Source organism: Trachemys scripta, chromosome 9, assembly GCF_013100865.1.
Source record: "Trachemys scripta elegans isolate TJP31775 chromosome 9, CAS_Tse_1.0, whole genome shotgun sequence".
NCBI lineage: Eukaryota > Metazoa > Chordata > Testudines > Emydidae > Trachemys > Trachemys scripta.
In genome coordinates this window covers 46,971,779-46,989,418 of record NC_048306.1, presented here as the reverse complement: position 1 = coordinate 46,989,418, position 17,640 = coordinate 46,971,779, and the positions used below count along the sequence as shown (strand labels likewise).

The 17,640-nt window shown below is 49.4% G+C and overlaps 1 protein-coding gene across 1 annotated transcript in view; it reads right to left on the bottom strand.

Moving 5' to 3' along the window:
* Positions 1-17,640, bottom strand: part of ESPNL (espin like) — an 85,725-nt gene extending 68,085 nt beyond the window's left edge. Inside the window, 2 exon segments of the mRNA XM_034781850.1 lie at positions 15,894-15,990; positions 15,992-17,640. Of these exon segments, the coding sequence (XP_034637741.1) occupies positions 15,894-15,990; positions 15,992-16,317 (423 nt within the window). The 5' untranslated portion in view covers positions 16,318-17,640.

The window sequence follows — 17,640 nt, the reverse complement described above, 5'->3', positions numbered from 1 at the left end:
GTTCCACACTGGCTGTGATTTCTTCCTGGAGTTCTAGGAGAAAACAGAGTTAATAAGACACATGTACCTTTAGACATACTACCGATTATATAAAAACTAACAATATGTTTCATTCCAAGAACAATTGTTAACCAGTTAACTCTGGGAAACTTTCCTGGGAGAGTGCATCAGCCACTTTGTTAGAAGCTCCCGAAATGTGTTGTATTTCAAAATCAAAATCTTGGAGAGCTAAACTCCACCGAAGAAGTTTTTTGTTATTTCCCTTGGCGGTATGAAGCCACTGTAGCGCAGCATGGTCTGTTTGTAGTTGGAAACGCCGTCCCCAAACATATGGGCGTAGCTTTTCCAGCGCGTACACAATGGCATAGCATTCCTTTTCTCTGATTGACCAATGGCTTTCCCTCTCAGACAGTTTCTTACTGAGAAACACGACAGGATGGAATTCTTGATCCGGTCCTTCCTGCATTAAAACTGCTCCCATGCCTCGCTCGCACGCATCTGTGGTTACTAGGAACGGTTTGTCAAAGTCTGGGGCCCTTAGCACAGGGTCAGACATGAGTGTTGCCTTAAGCTGGTTAAAGGCCTTTTGACACTCATCAGTCCACTGAATTGCATTTGGCTGTTTCTTTCTGGTTAGGTCTGTCAGCGGGGCGGTGATTTGGCTGTAGTGGGGTACAAATCGCCTATAATATCCAGCCAAGCCTAAGAAGGATTGGACCTGTTTCTTTAGACTTTGGAACTGGCCACTTTTGGATAGCATCCACTTTGGCCTGTAGGGGATTTATAGTTCCTTTACCCACCTGGTGCCCCAGGTAAGTCACTCTGTTTTGGCCTATTTGACACTTTTTAGCCTTAACAGTTAGTCCTGCCTGCTGGATGCGCTCGAAAACTTTTTCCAGGTGCTCCAGGTGCTCTGCCCATGAATCAGAAAAAATGGCCACATCATCGAGGTAGGCAACTGCAGATTCTCCCAATCCCGCTAGGAGACCATCTACAAGTCTTTGGAAAGTGGCGGGTGCATTTCGCAACCCGAAAGGGAGTACATTGAATTCATACACCCCTGCCTGGGTGATGAAGGCTGACCTTTCCTTAGCGGGTTCATCTAGTGGTACTTGCCAGTACCCCTTGGTTAAGTCTAAAGTAGAGATGAATTGGGCATGTCCCAATTTCTCCAATAGCTCATCTGTGCGTGGCATTGGATAGTTGTCAGGACGAGTTACAGCATTTAACTTACGGTAGTCCACGCAAAAGCATATTTCCCCATCTGGTTTGGGAACTAGAACCACTGGAGATGCCCATGCACTATTAGAGGGGCGGATTATACCCATCTGTAGCATGTCCTGGATCTCCCTTTGTATAGCAGTTTTGGCATGAGGTGACTCCCGGTAGGGTGGGGTTCTAATAGGGTGAGCATTACCTGTGTCAATGGAGTGGTATGCCCGTTCGGTCCATCCTGGAGTGGCTGAGAAAATTGGTGCAAAGCTTGTGCACAGCTCCTTGATCTGCTGTCGCTGCAGACGTCCAAGGATCGCGGAGAGTTCACCTCTTCCATGCCACCATCCTTTTTTCCTTCATAGTAGAAACCTTCAGGCCACTCCGCGTCATCTGTTTCCTGGGCTGTAAACTGGCAAACATTTAATTCTCTGGAATAAAAGGGCTTAAGAGAATTAACATGGTATACCTTAGGCTTTATGTTAGAGGTGGGGGAGGCTATGAGATAGTTAACAGCTCCTAGGCGCTCCTGGACCGTGAATGGTCCTTCCCACGATGCTTCCATTTTATGGGCCTGGAGCGCCTTTAAGACCATGACTTGGTCTCCTACTTTGAAGGACCGTTCTCTGGAATGTTTATCATACCAGGCCTTTTGCTCTTCCTGAGCATCCTTTAGGTTTTCTTTAGCAAGGGCTAAAGAGTGTTGGAGGGTGCTTTGTAGGTTGCTTACAAAGTCTAGAATGTTAGTTCCTGGAGAAGGCGTAAACCCCTCCCATTGCTGCTTCACCAACTGTAATGGCCCCTTAACCTCGCGGCCATACACAAGTTCAAATGGTGAAAACCCTAAATTGGGATGTGGTACAGCCCTGTGGGCAAAAAGCAACTGCTGCAACACTAGGTCCCAATCATTGGAGTGTTCATTTACAAATTTACGTATCATGGCCCCCAAAGTTCCATTAAACCTCTCCACCAGGCCATTGGTTTCATGGTGGTAAGGGATGGTAACCAAGTGATTCACCCCATGAGCTTCCCACAGGTTTTCCATGTTCCCTGCCAGGAAGTTAGTTCCCGAATCTGTAAGGATGTCGGAGGGCCAACCTACCCTGGCAAAAATGTCTGTTAATGCCTGGCACACACTTTTAGCCCTGGTGTTGCTTAAGGGTACTGCTTCCGGCCATCGGGTAGCAAAATCCATGAAAGTCAGTACGTACTGCTTTACTCTGGGTGTCTTCTTTGGGAAAGGACCCAGAATATCCACAGCTACGCGCTGAAATGGGACCTCAATTATGGGTAGTGTCTGGAGAGGGGCTTTAACCTGGTCTTGGGGCTTTCCCACTCATTGGCACACCTCACAAGACCGGACATATTTAGCAACATCCTTGCCCATTCCCTCCCAGTGGAAGGACTTCCCCAACCGGTCTTTGGTTCTGTTCACCCCAGAATGGCCACTGGGATGATCATGGGCTAAGCCCAAGAGCTTTACCCGATACTTAGTGGGAACTACCAACTGTCTTTGAGGATGCCAGTCTTCCTGGTGCCCACCAGAAAGAGTCTCCTTGTATAAAAGTCCTTGTTCTACAACAAACCCGGATCGGTTAGAAGAGCTGAGAGGCGGTGGGGTGCTCCGCGCCGCCGCCCAAGCTTTCTGAAGGCTGTCATCTGCTTCCTGCTCGGCCTGGAACTGTTCCCTTGATGCTGGAGACATCAGTTCCTCCTTGGACTGTGGACTGGGGCTTGGTCCCTCTGGAAGCGATGCAGGTGCTGGGGCTGTTTCCATTGACTGTGAACCGCTGTCCGCTGGTGCACTATGTGGTATCTCAGGCTCTGGCTGAGCCTCTTGGGTAGGGTTATCTGCTGCTTCCGCCAGGTCAGGCTCGCTGGTGCCCTCTGGCATTGGAGTTGTAGACGGGTTTGCAAGCACTGGACTCAGGGCTCGCAATGGTTCTGGTGCTGGTTGCGTTGCCAGTTCCGGTTCTGGGACTGGCTTTGGCTGGGTCTCTGGGATTGGATCCACTATGGCTGTTGCAGTCGTTGGCAGGGGATCCAGTTCCACCACCTTTGTCTGGGTCTCCGGTAACACAGACGGGGCCCTGGTGGATGGCTCAGGAACAGGGATGGGGGTGAAAGCTTGCTTAGCCTGGCTGCGGGTGACTATTCCCACCCTCTTGGCTAGCTTCACATGGTTGGCCAAATCTTCCCCCAGCAGCATGGGAATGGGATAATTGTCATAGACTGCAAAAGTCCACATTCCTGACCAGCCCTTGTACTGGACATGCAACGTGGCTGTAGGCAAGGTTACAGACTGTGACACGAAGGGTTGAATTGTCACTGTAGCCTCTGGGTTGATGAGTTTGGGGTCCACTAGGGATTGGTGGATAGTTGACACTTGAGCCCCAGAGTCCCTCCAAGCGGTAATCTTCTTTCCGCCCACTCTCAAGGTTTCCCTTCACTCTGAGGGTATGAGAGAGGCATCTGGGTTTGGGGATCTTTGGTGTGATTGGGGTGTAATGAACTGTAATCAGTTGGGGTTCTTGGGGCAGTGAGCCTTTATATGTCCCAGTTCATTACATTTAAAACATCGCCCTGCTAAGGTATCACCGGGACGATGTTGGTTGGTGGAGACTGGTGTGATGGGGTGAGAAGGCGTCTGGAGTTTCCCTTGGGATGTGGGTGGGGCCTTGGGTTGTCCCTGGTGGTAAGGTTTTGTTTCGGCTTGCCCCTTCTGATATTCGCTCCAACTGCTACTAGTTTTTTTCTTTTCTGCCACTTCCACCCATTTGGCTCCAATCTCCCCTGCCTCAGTTACAGTTTTGGGCTTCCTATCTAGGATGTACCTTTCTATTTCCTCAGGAACACCCTCTAAAAACTGCTCCATTTTTACTAGGGAAAGCAGATCTTCCAGAGATTTAACATTTGCTCCTGACACCCAGGCATCACAATTTTTGTCAATGTGGTAGGCATGCCGGGTAAATGACACATCGGGTTTCCACTTTAGGGCTCTGAACCGCCGACGGGCATGCTCGGGTGTTAGCCCCATTCTGATTCTGGCCTTGTTTTTAAAAAGTTCATAACTGTTCATGTGTTCCTTAGGCATTTCAGCCGCCACCTCTGCTAAGGGTCCACTGAGCTGCGGCCTCAGCTCTACCATGTACTGGTCTGCAGCAATGCTGTATCCAAGGCAGGCCCTTTCAAAATTTTCTAAGAAGGCCTCAGTATCATCGCCTGCCTTGTAGGTGGGGAATTTTCGGGGATGGGAAGTGGTACCTGGAGGGGGGTTGTTAGGATTGCCTGGTGCATCCTGCTTAGACTTTGCTACTTCCAGTTCATGCTTCCTTTCTTTTTCTCTCTGCTCCATCTCTTTTTCTTTCAGCTCCATCTCTCTCTTGTGGGCCTCCTCTTTGGCTTTTTCTTCTCTTTCTTTCAGCTCCATAGCTCTCTTGTAGGCCTCCTCTTTGGCTTTTTCTTCTTTTGTAGTCATTTTCCTGTTTTCTTGTGCTGGGTCACCCCCTCTGCAGTTGACTGAAATTGGGAAGCTCTCAGCTCTGGCTGCTGCTGAGTTAACAGAGACTTTCTAACTAGCTACTCCCGAGGATGTAAAAAGAAAAAAAAACAATTCAGCTTGTAAATTCCCTTTACCTTTGTTTGCTCATTTGAACACTTCTCTTAACAAAGGACCTTGTTAAAAAAACTTAACACCTCTGCCTTCAGGCAAGGAGAGATAAGATATGCATCTATCTACCTCCAGCTCGGCTTTCCAAGCAGCTAGAAGGAAAAAAAAAATCTCACTGGCTTTTGGGTTTAAAATAATCCCACCTCTGCCACCATGTCAAGGCTGTATCCCCACTTTGAACTTTAGGGTACAAATGTAGGGGCCTGCATGAAAACTTCTAAGCTTAACTACCAGCTTAGCTCTGGTTCCGCTGCCACCATTTCAATGGATTCCCTCCCTGGGAAGCCTTGAAAAACCTTCACTAATTCCCTGGTGAATACAGATCCAAACCCCTTGGATCTTAAAACAAGGAGAAATTAACCATCCCCCCTCCTTCCTCCCACCAACTCCTGGTGAATACAGTTCCAACCCCCCTGGGATCTAAAACAAGGAGAAATTAACCATCCCCCTCCTTCTTCCCACCAACTCCTGGTGAATACAGTTCCAACCCCCCTGGGATCTAAAACAAGGAGAAATTAACCATCCCCCCTCCTTCCTCCCACCAACTCCTGGTGAATACAGATCCAACCCCCTTGGATCTAAAACAAGGAGAAATTAACCATTCCCCTCCTTCCTCTCACCAACTCCTGGTGAATCAAGATCCAAACCCCTTGGATCTTAAAACAAGGAAAAATCAATCAGGTTCTTAAAAAGAAGGCTTTTAATTAAAGAAAAAAAGTAAAAATCATCTCTGTAAAATCAGTATGGAAATTAACCTTACAGGGTAATCAAACTTAAAGAGCTCAGAGGACTCCCCTCTAGTCTCAGGTTCAAAATACAGCAAACAAAGATAAACACTCTAGTAAAAGGTACATTTACAAGTTGAGAAAACAAAGGAAAACTAACACGCCTTGCCTGGCTATTTACTTACAAGTTTGAAATAGGAGAGACTTGTTTAGAAAGATGTGGAGAACCTGGATTGATGTCTGGTCCCTCTCAGTCCCGAGAACAAACACACTCCCAAACAAAGAACACAAACAAAAGCCTCCCCCCCCAAGATTTGAAAGTATCTTGTCCCCTTATTGGTCCTTTAGGTCAGATGCCAGTCAAGTTACCTGAGCTTCTTAACCCTTTACAGGGAAAAGGATTTTGGAGTCTCTGGCCAGGAGGGATTTTATAGTACTGTACACAGGACAGCTGTTACCCTTTCCTTTATAGTTATGACAGACACATTTTAGAGAACAATGGGTAGACTCTTTCACGGTGAACCAAGCTGTTAACATTACATAGCACGTGTGCTTTCTTTACAAGGTCACATTTTGCCTCTTATATTGAGGGCCTGCCGGTTTGGTGTGAGAGATCACACACGCAGGGCTGGCGGGCAACAGAATTCAGCTTGCAGACAGATATGGTAAGCCACTGTCTTTTGGCTTCTTTAACCTTAATAACATGTGTGAATGGTTTCAAACAGCAGCGCCCTCATTTCTCATACCAAGCACCTGTTGGGTTGGCCATTTAAAATGGGTTGGCCATTTAAAAGGATGGACTGTGGTTTTAGGGCTAATGTGCAGCACAAACCCAACTAACCTCCCCCCCCACACACACACAATTCTCTGGGATGATCGCTTCACCCCTCCCCCCCCCTGCGTGGCTAACAGCAGGGATGATTTCTGTTCAGCCACAGGCAAACAGCCCAACAGGAACAGCCATCTCTGAATGTCCCCTTAATAAAATTCCCCTATTTCAACCAGGTGACCATGAATGATATCACTCTCCTCAGGATAACACAGAGAGATAAAGAACAGATGTTGCTTGAATGCCAGCAAACACCGGGACCATACGCTGCTATGCTTTGTTATGCAATGATTCCAGACTACGTGCTACTGGGCTGGCGTGGTAAAGTGTCCTACCATGGAGGACGGAATAAGGCTGCTCTCCCCAGAAACCTTTTGCAAAGGCTTTGGGAGTACATCCAGGAGAGCTTCATTGAGATGTCCCTGGAGGACCATCCCCATACACGTTAACAGACTTTTCCAGTAGCTGTACTGGCCGCAAATCCAACCCAAGTATCCAGGGCAAATTAATCATTAAACACGCTTGCTTTTAAACCATGTATTATATTTACAAAGGTATACTCACCAGAGGTCCCTTCTCCGCCTTCAAGGTCCGGGAGCCCGCCTTCAGTGGGTTGGGAGGATACTGGCTCCAGGGTGATAAACAGTTCCTGGCTGTCGGGAAAAATGTCTCCACTTGCTTGCTGTGTGCTATCTTCAACCTCCTCCTCCTCCTCCTCATCTTCCTCGTCCCCAAAATCCGCATCCCTGTTGCATGAGAATCCATTGACAGAGTCCACACACAGGGGTGGGGTAGTTGTAGGGGCACCCCCTAGAATGGCGTGCAGCTCATCATAGAAGCAGCATGTCTGGGGCTCTGACCCAGAGCGGCTGTTTGCCTCTCTGGTTCTTTGGTAGGCTTGCCTGAGCTCCTTAAGTTTCATGTGGCACTGCTGCAGGTCCCTGTTATAGCCTCTGTCCTTCATGCCCTTGGAGATTTTTTTCAAATATTTCGGCATTTCGTCTTTTGGAACAGAGTTCTGATAGCATGGATTCCTCTCCCCATACAGTGACCAGATCCAGTACCTCCCGTTCGGTCCAGCTGGAGCTCTTTTGCAATTCTGGGACTCCATGGTCACCTCTGCTGATGAGATCAGCACAGTCACCTCTGTGCTCACCACGCTGGCCAAACAGGAAATGAAATTCAAAAGTTCGTGGGGCTTTTCCTGTCTACCTGGCCAGTGCATCTGAGTTGAGAGTGCTGTCCAGAGCGGTCACAGTGGAGCACTCTGGGATAGCGCCCGGGGGCCAATACCATTGAATTGCGTCCACACTACCCCAAATTCGATCCAGCAAGGTCGATTTCAGCACTAATCCCCTCGTCAGGGAGGAGTACAGAAATGGATTTTAAGAGCCCTTTAAGTCAAAAAAATGGCTTCGTCGTGTGGATGGGTGCAGGGTTAAATCGATCTAACGCTGCTAAATTCGAACTAAACTCAGTGTAGACCAGGCCTGAGAGAAGCCAAGTTTTCTGCCAGTCTCATCTAGTTTGCAGTTGGTAAGCTGGGTACTGTTTCCTGTTCAGTGGAAGCCTATCAGTCAAATTTAGCAGAAAGCTGTCAGGGGAGGGGATCTGACATAATGACGAAGGGTCTGTCTACACTAGAGATGGGCAAACTACAGCCTGTGGGCCACATCCAGACTGTGGGACCGTCCTGCCTGGCCCTTGACCTCCTGTCCGGGGAGGCTAGCCCCCGGCCTCTCCCCAGCTGTTCCCCCTCACCCACAGCACCACGCTGCCAGTGCTCTAGCCCACCGCTCCTGCTGGGCAGTGCAGGCAGAGTGGCTGGCTCTGGCCGGATGGCAGGGCTGCGAGCTCCTGACACTCTGAGCGGCATGGTAAGGGGGAGGGATCGGGGGGGCTGGATGGGGCAGAGGTTCTGGGAGGGCGGTCAGGGGACGGGAGCAGGGGGTTGGATAAGGGGCAGGAGGTCCTGGGGGGCAGTAAGGGAACAGGGGGTGGTTGGATGGGGCAGAGGTTCTGGGGGCGAGTAGTCAGGGAACAGGGGGTTGGATAGGCATGAGAGTCCGCGGGGGGGCTGTCAGGGGGCAGGGGTGTGGATAGGGGGCGGGCAGTCAGGGGACAAGGAGCAGGGTGGGTTGGATGGGTAGGAGGTTCTGAGGGGAGCAATCAGGGGGCAGGAAGTGGGAGGGGGCAGATAGGGGGCAGGGGCCAGGCTGTTTGGGGGGGGCACAGCCTTCCCTACCCAGCCCTCCATACAGTTTTAGAACCTCGATGTGGCCCTCAGGCCAAAAAGTTTGCCCTCCCATGGTCTACACTGCAGTAAAACACCACGGCTGGCCTATGTCAGCTGACTTGGGCTTGCAGGGCTAGGGCTGCGGAGCTGTAAAATTGTGGCAGAGCTGGCCCTAGACCAAATGGAACCCCCCCCCCATTTGTTAAACTTTTGAATACCTTATTTTTTATTGCATTTGTAGCCTATTTCATGACTATGATGCACAATTTGCATGCATGATTTATCCCTGTCATATAAGATGATAACTTGACACACTAGGACCTTTAAATCTGTATTTATTCATGCACAGCACCCTGAATCTAGTGCCCCCAAGCCTGGCACCCCAAGCAGTCACCTGGGTTGCCTGCCCCTAAATCCGGTCCTGAATTGTGGTGTAGACATTCAGGCTCAGGCTGGAGCCCTGCAACCAGAGCCCCGCGAGGCCAAGTCTGCTGGGACAGGCCAGACATGGGTGTTTTACTGCAGTTTAGACATACCTGAAGGGACCTGAGGCTCACAACAGGGGTTGCAGTAGGGCCTATGGTCTATGAAGTGTTGTGCCCACTGCTTTGAGACCCAGCAGCGGGCTATATATGGGCTTCAATTTCAATTAGGAGAAGGTTAGTTATTGGTCTTTGCTTTTACTTGTTTATATCTCAGACTTACTGTAGATTTTTGCTTTTTATTTGTGAGTTTTCTTTGCATTTTGATGCTGGTTTACAAATTATGATGAGTGGAGCCTTTGGACAGGGCCAACTGAAAACACTGCAGGAAAGGTGAAGACTGGGACATTGTCACAACCCAATGGCCTCCTCCCCTTAGGGAGACCCCTGGGAAGGCAGATCAGCACTGTATATTGCTAACGCTGTTGCAAGCATCACAAAGCATTTTGGGGAGGGTTAAAGGTGTGTGAGTGGAGAGTGGAAGGTTTCTTTGTAGGTTACAAGAGGCCGAAAAGGGGGGGAGAAGAAAAAGAAAAAAGTGGAGAACAGGTTAACTCGACACTGCAATTAACAAGCTCAGTCTGACGATAAGAGAACTCCAGCCCAAGGCCAGCTGCTACCCACTCCCGCTCCACTCCCCCCCCTTCTTCTGACATTACACCTAGACTTGGCCAGTCTGGGTAGTGCGGGTGTGAGTATGAAAGTGGGTTACGGCCTGGGGCAGTAACGCTTTCTTTCTTCCCCTGAGTGATGTGGGAACAGTCCCAGCACTCTCTGTTGTTATTTTATTATTTTATCAATAAAGCTTTACAATCTAGACACTTGATGCGTTTCGTCATCCCCTCCCCAAACGATCCTGTGGCGTCAGCCTGATCAACTGACGCTCAGGAAGATTGGTAACAAAAATCTGTCACAATATTAGAGGAGATGGGCATATCATGAGAGGACTCTTATAAAGTGGGTCCCAGAGAAAGAGCACTCTGCTAGGATCTGCTCTTTGTTGATGAATAGTGACACTGACCTGCATTAGCAGCTCGTTATGAGACATTGCAGCCCCAACTAAACATGGTCACAACAGTGAACTATTAGTTCTGAACAAATTCAGTTATAAAAATACAGTATAAAAAGTTACTTTGCTTTGACACTTGCTACACCTCATTTTCTTCAATACTGAAAGTACCTGCAAGATTATTGGCAAAACTTTTTGTCAATAAGCTGTTTGGGGGGAGGGGAGGGATTTGGGAGTCTGCTCAAAACAATTACACAATTCGGTATTATCTCCAGAGCCCTTGGCTCGGAACAAAATGCAAGCGCACTGAGCTGCTCATCTTTCCCATCGTGCTGCCTCTAAACAGCCTTGATATTCTGGATTCAGCTCTAATTATCCTCACCCTATTTACACTCTTCCCATGGTTTTCTCTCTGTAATGAAGCGAGGATTTTCCCTTATTATGTTCTATGTGAGTCTTACTGTTTTGCATGAATACTGTGTGCGCCGCAGTTTCCCTGTGTGCTGCACCAATGCCTTGGTGGTAGGAATAAGGATGTGTGACATTGGCTGAGACCTCTGGGGCAGGTGAGGCTGCTCCAGCTGCCTGCACATATGCTATGACTGGTGCCCTTCGTAACCTGAGACCCAGGAGGGAGATGTAGCCAGGTGATGACCAGGTGACTCTTTGCCCGGCGAAACAAAGACAAGGAGGAGGAGCAATGGGGGGTCTGAGGTTGGGCCAGCTGGAAGCTGGCAGTCTGCCTGGGGGCATTGGAAGAGGAGGATTCCAGGGCTTCTGGCCCAGGACTCCCCAAGATGGACTTGACTGAAAGTCACTGATTTCTGTGCTAACAAGCTATGTCCTACACTGTGTTCCTGTCAACTAATAAACCTTCTGTTCTACCAGCTGGCTGAGAGTCACATCTGACTGCAGAGTTGTGGTGCAGGGTCCTCTGGCTTCCCCAGGAGCCCTGCCTGGGTGGACTCACTGCAGGAATCACACGGTGTGGAAGGGGATGCTCCGAGGCCAGAGTCAGGAAGATCGAAGCTATGTAAGCTTCTTGCCCTGGCGACAATATGCTCAGAGAGAGGAGGCATGCTCCCCCAGACTGACTTCATATGGAGTAATTCCAGAGTGTCGCCCGGTGACTCCATGACAACTGGTGGCAATCGTGGGATAAACTGCACCCCATGGACAGAGTGTCCTGCAGTAGAAGAAGGGGAATTAGTGAGAGACGGGTGTGCTGAAGGCTCCAAGAGGCACTGTTCCAGTAGGTGGAGGAGCCTATGGCTTAACCCCAAGAGAGATTGGACCCCGAGAAGGGCTGTTGCACTGAAGGGTTTCCTCCCAGGGACTGAGGGGAGCTGAGAGAGCACAGACCTGTGAGTCCGTGACCACTTGGGAACAGTGTGGAGATATCCTATAACTATCTCCTTAAAAATGACATTATAGAGCTGTGTGGGGGGTGGGGGGAGCTGCACATTGGAAAGCTCACCAAGGCACAGCTAATTGCTCAGTTGGAGGAGAATGATCGCTCTAAGGAGCTGGTTCCTGACCCAGCTGGGGGCATAAGAGAGGCTGGGAGCGGCCAGGCAGCCCCAGGGCCCACATTGTGTCCTGACCCAGCTGGGGGCATGAGAGAGGCTGGGAGCAGCCAGGCAGCCCCAGGGCCCGCATTGGCTTCTGACCCAGCTGGGGCCATGAGAGAGGCTGGGAGCAGCCGGGCGTCCCTGACACTTCCAACCAGCAGGGGGTCTCCTCTGGATTTCCCATCAGTGGATCTGAGATGGATGGGATTGGAGCTAAGATTGAAGGAATCAGAGGACCATGAGAGAAAAGGAAGGCATGAAGCAGAACAGCGGGAAAGACAGTGGCAGCATGAACTGGTGGTGGCTGAGCTGAGAGGCAGAAGGACCCATCCAGGGGATCCAGGCTTTGCTCCTGTAATGGCCGAGGATTTGAATTTGAATCCAGGAAACCAATCAGCTGAGACTGAAGCGGTCAGTGAAAATGCAAATGACCTGGCTGGCAGGGCGGAGGAGCTGCTAAGCTCAGGATACCTGCTTGTCTGTAATCAGAGCCCTGCAGTTGAGTGGGACAGAGACATACTTCTCATCCCCCTGCACAGGGGGGAGGCGGCTTACATTAGCTCTGATGCTGTGAGCAAAGCAGCGGGCTTGCTGCCTGCCCTCACTGGGACAGTAGGGACAAAGCTGAGCCCAGGGGGATCAGAAACCCCAGCAGAGTATGGGGAACCACAGCCAGGGTGGGACAGCTGCCAACCAGGGCTGCCTTGTCCAGAGGTGCAAAAGGCCTGGAACAAGGGTAAAGCAGCCTTGAGACACCTGCCTGTCATAGAGGAGCCTTTTCAGAAGGTGGCCCTGGACTTGGTGAAGGATGGATGGTAGGGGAAGGCTTCCCACAATGGAGAATCAGTGGTAGAGTATGTACTGACTTTCTGAGAAAAGCTCGCTGAGCTCATGGGTCTGGCCAGGGAGAACCTAGCCAGGGCCCAAGGGAGGCAGAAGGTCTGGTATGACCGCTCAGCCTATGGCACCAGGGAAGGGTTCTCATCCTGGTGAGGAAGAATAAGCTGTAAGCTGCCTGGCAGAGGCCCTTCAAGGTCATCAAGTAGCTGAATGAGGAGAACAATGTGGTGGAACTGCCCAGCCGGGCTCACAGCCACCAAGGATACCAGGTCAACATGATGGAGCCGTACTGTGACAGGGAGAGGCTGGTACTGGCTGTGTATGGCCAGTGGGAGAAGGGGGAAGAGCCACTGGTGGGTCTCTTCCCTCAGACAGGAGCCAGCCCCTTGCTGGAATTAATTCCCTTCTCTGACTAGCTAACCCCTGCCCAGCAGGCAGAGATTCATACCAACAGCTGTTTTTCAACCAGCCTGGGCTTAATAATTGAGCTGTCCACTGGGTGGAGATGGGAGCCAGCCCTCTAATCCAGGTGTTCCCCATTCAGAGTAACTGGGAACACAGCCCAGGCCCTGGAGAGAGAGATCAGAGACATGCTGGTTTTAGGGGTGATCCAGCCATCCACCAGCTCCAGGACCTCTTCTGTGGTGCTGGTCCCCAGGAAAGATGGGTCAATCCGATTCTGTGTGGCCTATCGGAAGCTCAGTGCCATCACCATGTCTGAGGCCTGCCCCATGCCTAGGCCTGATGAGATCCTTGACAAGTTGGGGGGGACTCACTACCCCCGACCAGGGATCTCACCAAAGGCTTCTGGCAGGTGCCTTTGGATCCAGATGCCAGGTTGAAACCTGCTTTTGTTACCCCTTTGGGGCTGTACAAATCCCTGGTCCTACCTTTTGGCCTCAAGGAGGTGCTGGTCACCTGACAGCACCAGGGGGATCATTTACTGAGGGGGATGGAAAGTTTTACTCTAGTGGACATTGATGATATTTGTGTCGCTAGCCAGATCTAGGAGGACCATGTGTCATAGATGAAGAGGGGTCTGGGTCACCTCCAGGATGCAGGGCTGACAGTAAAAGCTGGCAAGTGCAAGGTGGGGATGGCAGATTCAGCCAAGGTGGAGGCAATCAGAGATTGGCCTGCTCCCCAGACTAAGAAACAGGCCCATGCCTTTATTGGGATGGAGGGGCTTACCGGAGGTTTGTGCCCTACATTAGTTCTGTGTCGGCTCCCATCACTGAGCTATGCAAGCAGGGTAAGCCATACAAGCTGGTCTGGATGAGGCAGTGCCAGAGGACTCTCTGCACACTGAAGGAGGATCTGGTCACAGGCCTGGTGCTGGGAAACCCAGACTTTGACAAGCTCTTTATGGTGTTCACTGATGCCTCAGACACAGGGCTGGGTGTGGCGCCAATGCACACTGATGCAAAGGGGGAGAAACACCCCATCATGTACCTGAGCAGGAAGTTGCTGCCCTGGGAGCAGAGCTATGTGATCATAGAGAAGGAATGCCTGGCCCTGGGGTGGGCTCTTAAAAGGCTGCTGCCAGATCTATTTGGACGCCACTTCACTGTGTGCACTGACTACTTGCCCTGCCATGGTTGCACCAGATGCAAGGGGCCAATGTCAAGCTTCTGAGGTGGACTCCGTCCCTCCAGGAGTATGAGATGGAGGTGGTCCATGTTAAAGGGAGTGCAAATGTTATAGCTAATGCTCTGTACCGCAGACGGGGGCCCGAACTTCCCCAGGCCATTGGCTAAAGTGACTCCGTTCAGTTCAGTCTCAAAGGGAGGAGAGATGTAACAAGGGGAAATCCCCACTTCATCATGTTGTATGTGAGTCTTACTCTTGAGCCTATGTGAGTTTTACTGTTTTGCACAAATACATATGCTATGACCAGTGCTCTTTGTAACCTGAGACATAGGAGGGGGATGCAACTAGGTGATAACCAGGTGACTCTTTGCCCAGGAAGCGAGATAAAAACAAGGAGGAGGAACAACGGAGTGTCTGAGGTCAGGTTGCTGGAAGCTGGCCGTCTGCTTGGGGGCACTGGAAGAGGGGGAGTCTAGGGCTTCTAGCCCAGGACTTCCCAAGATGGACTTGGCTGAAAGTCACTGATTTCTGTGCTAATAAGTTCTGTCCTACGCTGTGATCCTGTCTGACTGCGGAATTGGGGTGCAGGGCCCTCTGGCTTCCCCAAGCTTCTGTGTAAGCTTCTTGTCCTGGCAACAGTATGCTCAGAGAGAGGAGGCATGCTCCCTCAGAGTCCTGACTGGCTTCATATGGAGTAGTTCCAGAGTGTCGCCCACTGACTCTGTGGCAGTCTCTCGCCTTGGCTTAGTGGCCCTCTGCATGATTGACCAAGTGTAACACTCTCTATAAACCACCCCTAAATATCTGCTACAGAAGAGCTCTAGATCAGTCAATGGTCAAGAGATAAGGGGCCTGCAGAAAACACTCAAGAATTTGTAGCATAGTTCCTGGGTTTTGCAGGACCAGTGAAACTTCTTGTGCCCTGCAAATGGCTTCCTCTGTGTCACTCACGCTTTACATCACAATGTCAGTACATATTGAATAAACAAACAGCATTCTTCCCAAGAAGCACCTGCACCAGAACTGGCGATGGGCCTGAACTAGAGCTCAGATTCAGATCCAAGCTTTACCCTATGCTGGGCAGGTTTAGATTTGGGGTTACAATTCAGGCAAATGACAGGGACAAGCCCAAATCAGGGTGCTGGTTCTGGATTCTACCATCCCTAAGATTCCTGGGTGGGAATGGTCAGATCTGATGTCTTCTGATCTGGGCCAGTGTCTAGTCAGAAGAGTAAAGAGAACAAAAGCAGGATGTACCATTTTGCTCTGCCATGTTGTCCTGGTGTGTTCTCAGTGCAAAGGTAGTCAAGTATGTTTATTTAAATAGAACATTAGTTGCCTGAGAAATAAAGGTACCCTGAGCTTCTGGATTCATTAAGTTTCAGAAAAGTTAGAAGCAGTAAGAGATGGCAGCAAATTAGATTCAACTCTCATACTCAAAAGTATCTTAAAGAGAATTTTAACTGTAATATAACAATAACTCCTCCCCGGTGCTGGTAGCAAGATGCTGCAAAGAGACAAGAGACCACCATGCTGGTGCTGGGGTGAAACGCCAATGCCAACTCAAACTGAAGGACTGTACAGATGTGCTACTGACCCACTCTGTTTAGAACACTGCTCACTCTGCCCTACAGCTCCTTGGGTATAGCACTGGAGCCACACGAGCCATTACCCTAAAACAAACCCCTATCTTGCTCCTGAAACCCGATTCTCCCCACCAATCACCTACCTGTAAGTTGTACCTGCCATCCCTGATCAGCCACTGCAGCTCTGCTAGGTTCCCCGTGGATGCTGCACTGTGTGCTGGAATCACACTGTTGTTGGTTCTGTTTCCCTGGAATCTTGGCTTGCAGTACCAGGAACTTCAGGCACTCCAAGCTCCTCGCTGTTGCGGCATGGTGGACCAGGCCGACTCCCAAGGAGTCTGTGATGTCCCAGCCCAGAGTGCCATCTGTGTGCAGCTGCTCTAATCTTGTTAAATCCCCTTCCTTGGTGGCTAAAATTCCATGGGAAGCTCCATCCTCTCTCTCTCTGAGTCTCTTGATGTATGTGCAGAGCAGAAGTAGCCTGTCTCTGGTTACCCGAGAAGGTACAGCTGGGGGCATATGTAAAGCAGATGGGGCTAAGCTGGGGTGGGAAATGGAGTTATCCATCGAGCAACCTGCATTATAGCAAACATACTCAGCTGGGAACAAATAAGATCCAAAACTGTATGGGGAATTGCTACATAGACAAAGCTTTTCCTAGCTTTGCTCCCCAATTTTGCATTCAGTCCCAAACTATGTTAAAGCTCAACTAAACAGTTATTGTAAATAAACATATAACAAACCCCTGGGTCCCAAATTGTTAACAGAACATATGGGTAGACTCATGAGTTACAAACTCTCCCAACAATATTCTCATCCACTGAAAAACTATTTTCCTATTGAACTGCTCTGAATGTGCCATAACCCAGTTGACACCTCATGGCTTTGGTTTTCAAATCAGCCATCTGGCAAGCAACTGCCATGGAGATTTCATACCAGGAAGGCAGTATGTTTACTTCAAGCTACTCATAAAGCTATAGGGCCAGATCCCAAGCTGGTGTAAATTGATATAACTCTATTAGCTTCAGTAGAGATGTGTTCATTTACACTAGTTGGGAATCGTGTCCAAAGATAAAACCTAAAGCATAATTATGCAGCAACTTTAAAATATCTACACTTATGTGGCTATTTGCATGGCCACATCTAATAAAGAGAGCCTGGAGCACTGGTCCTGGTGCAAGATCTGAGCCTGAACCAGAGACCGTGAACCAAAGTCAGACCATGTATTAAAGCAGACGCTTTCAAGTTCACTGTCCAGTACATGAACTTGGCAAAGTTGTTGCTAGTGTACTAGGCCGTAGATATTTATGTAAATATATTCTAGTTAGTACAGATACACCCCAATCTAATACAAGATAAGATGGTTTGACAAAATAATGAATAGGGATGTTTTGTCTAATAAATCAGGAACAAGGGGTGGTAACAAACAGATGTTATGAGATACATAAGGTAGTATGGAAATTGTATATGTTAGTTGTTTGTTTTAGTCTATAAACATAGGGATACTTCGCCTTAATTCTTTGTTTGGTCGAAGGAGCAGCAGATAGTCCAGCTGCTGACTGAGCCATTCCTTGCCACGAGGCACTCACGTCTTAGCGTACCTGTAACAAGGGAGCCAGCATGCTAGGACCGTGTCTTGACACCAATAAACCTGGCTTAGTGCTTATGTCACTGAACTGTGCCTGTAGTCTTTCTTTATAAGTAACTGTGACATTGCACTCCATTTGTTTTATGGAAATATGCTTATGAGTGTTAATATGATATAACTGGAATATGTTTTATGCAAAAGGTCTCTTGTAAGGTATCATAAAAAAGGTTATAAACCACTGAATCTATTCCTCCTATTTGTATGCATGTATCCTTCTTGTATCTGAAGCTAGAAATATGAAG